This window comes from Priapulus caudatus, unplaced genomic scaffold, assembly GCF_000485595.1.
Source record: "Priapulus caudatus unplaced genomic scaffold, Priapulus_caudatus-5.0.1 Scaffold983, whole genome shotgun sequence".
In the NCBI taxonomy this organism is placed as follows: domain Eukaryota; kingdom Metazoa; phylum Priapulida; class Priapulimorpha; order Priapulimorphida; family Priapulidae; genus Priapulus; species Priapulus caudatus.
This window is the reverse complement of record NW_014578044.1, coordinates 73,296-74,685: the sequence shown is the minus strand read 5'-3', so window position 1 is coordinate 74,685 and position 1,390 is coordinate 73,296. Positions and strand designations below refer to the sequence as shown.

General features: G+C 47.3%; 1 protein-coding gene across 1 annotated transcript in view; it reads right to left on the bottom strand.

Moving 5' to 3' along the window:
- The window catches only part of LOC106814811 (anoctamin-8-like), an 18,932-nt gene that overhangs the window by 5,227 nt on the left and 12,315 nt on the right, over positions 1–1,390 (bottom strand). Inside the window, exons 8-9 of the mRNA XM_014819163.1 lie at positions 316–488; positions 86–128 (exon numbers count right to left, since the gene is read on the bottom strand). Of these exons, the coding sequence (XP_014674649.1) occupies positions 86–128; positions 316–488 (216 nt within the window). The remainder of the gene's footprint in view (positions 1–85; positions 129–315; positions 489–1,390) is intronic.

Here is a 1,390-nt window from a genome sequence, read left to right as displayed (position 1 = left end):
TAACAGCAACAGTAGTTAATAGTAACAGTAGGCCTAACTATTAGTAACTGTAACTAATACTGACAGTAACTAATAGCAACGGTACCCAATAACAATGGTAACCAATAGCAACGGTGACCAGTAGTAACCTACGGATGCCATCGTAGGGCCAATAAGCACCATAGGAAAATTTTGCCCCCACCCCAATCGAAATTTAATAATCAGGTTACGGCCCCCAACGCGAGGGAGGGACTTCACCACCACCCTCCGCCACCTCTCCTCCCCCGACCCGCGGAGGACAGCGGGAGGAAGTGCCCGCATCGTCGTCACACTTACCTGTAGGGGGCGCTGCCGGGCGAGCACTTGTCACCGCCGCCGTGGCCTGCTTTCTCGGCGAGTTCGTACGAGCTGCGCGCCATCTTGTATTTGTCGATGACGTAGGGAACGAGCGCCTCGCGTACGTTACCTATCACCTGACGCGTGATCACATAAAGCAGCGCGGCGAGTTGCTGCGTGCGACAATTATAAAATAATTAAAATTGTAAAATAATTAATATAAATAATTAAAATAATTATTAAAAATATAAAATACTTAAAATGATATGGTATATGAAATGTTACATATAATAAGATATATTACACAACACACCACACACACACACACACACACACATAAAATAAATAAATAAGATAATAATTATATATATATATATATATATATATAGAGAGAGAGAGAGATGAGAGAGATAGACGAGAGGTGTGAGAAGAGAGAGACGCGAGCGAGCCCGAGAGGTGAGAGAGAGAGAGAGAGCAGAGAGAGAGAGAGAGAGGAGAGGGAGGCGCCGAGGGAGGGAGGAGGGCGAGGGGAGGAGCGGAGGGAGAGAGAGAGAGAGAGAGAGAGAGAGAGAAAGAGAGAGCAGGAGAGATGAGAGAAGAGAGAGAGAGAGAGAGAGAGAGAGAGAGAGAGAGAGAGAGAGAGAGAGAGAGACAGACAGGTGCGCTGCATCTGTTAGCTTGTTGTTGTGCTTTTCATAAGCGATATAATATTAATCACAGAGAACAGTCGGTGAGAATGACGCATGAAACGGGAGTCAAGGTCAGAGCAACGACCTTGACTAAATCTCTGACGAGTTACAGCATCGGCAGTCTGGCGACAGACCGACAACACGAGCCGACCGATCTAAATTGATTATTATCGGAAGTTGTATTTTGGTTTCTTCGCCGCGAGAATCACGCGCGCGAGGAGTAGAGTTACGACGGACGCAGGTGACGACCTTGATAGAATCGTCTGGTTCCCGCAGCAACCGCGTGGCGACCGCCCACGCTCTGCCATCGTCGCCGCCGCACGAAGCCTCTACAGTTCGTCTGCTACATTCTATATTCTACATCTATATTCTGTATTTCTACATTC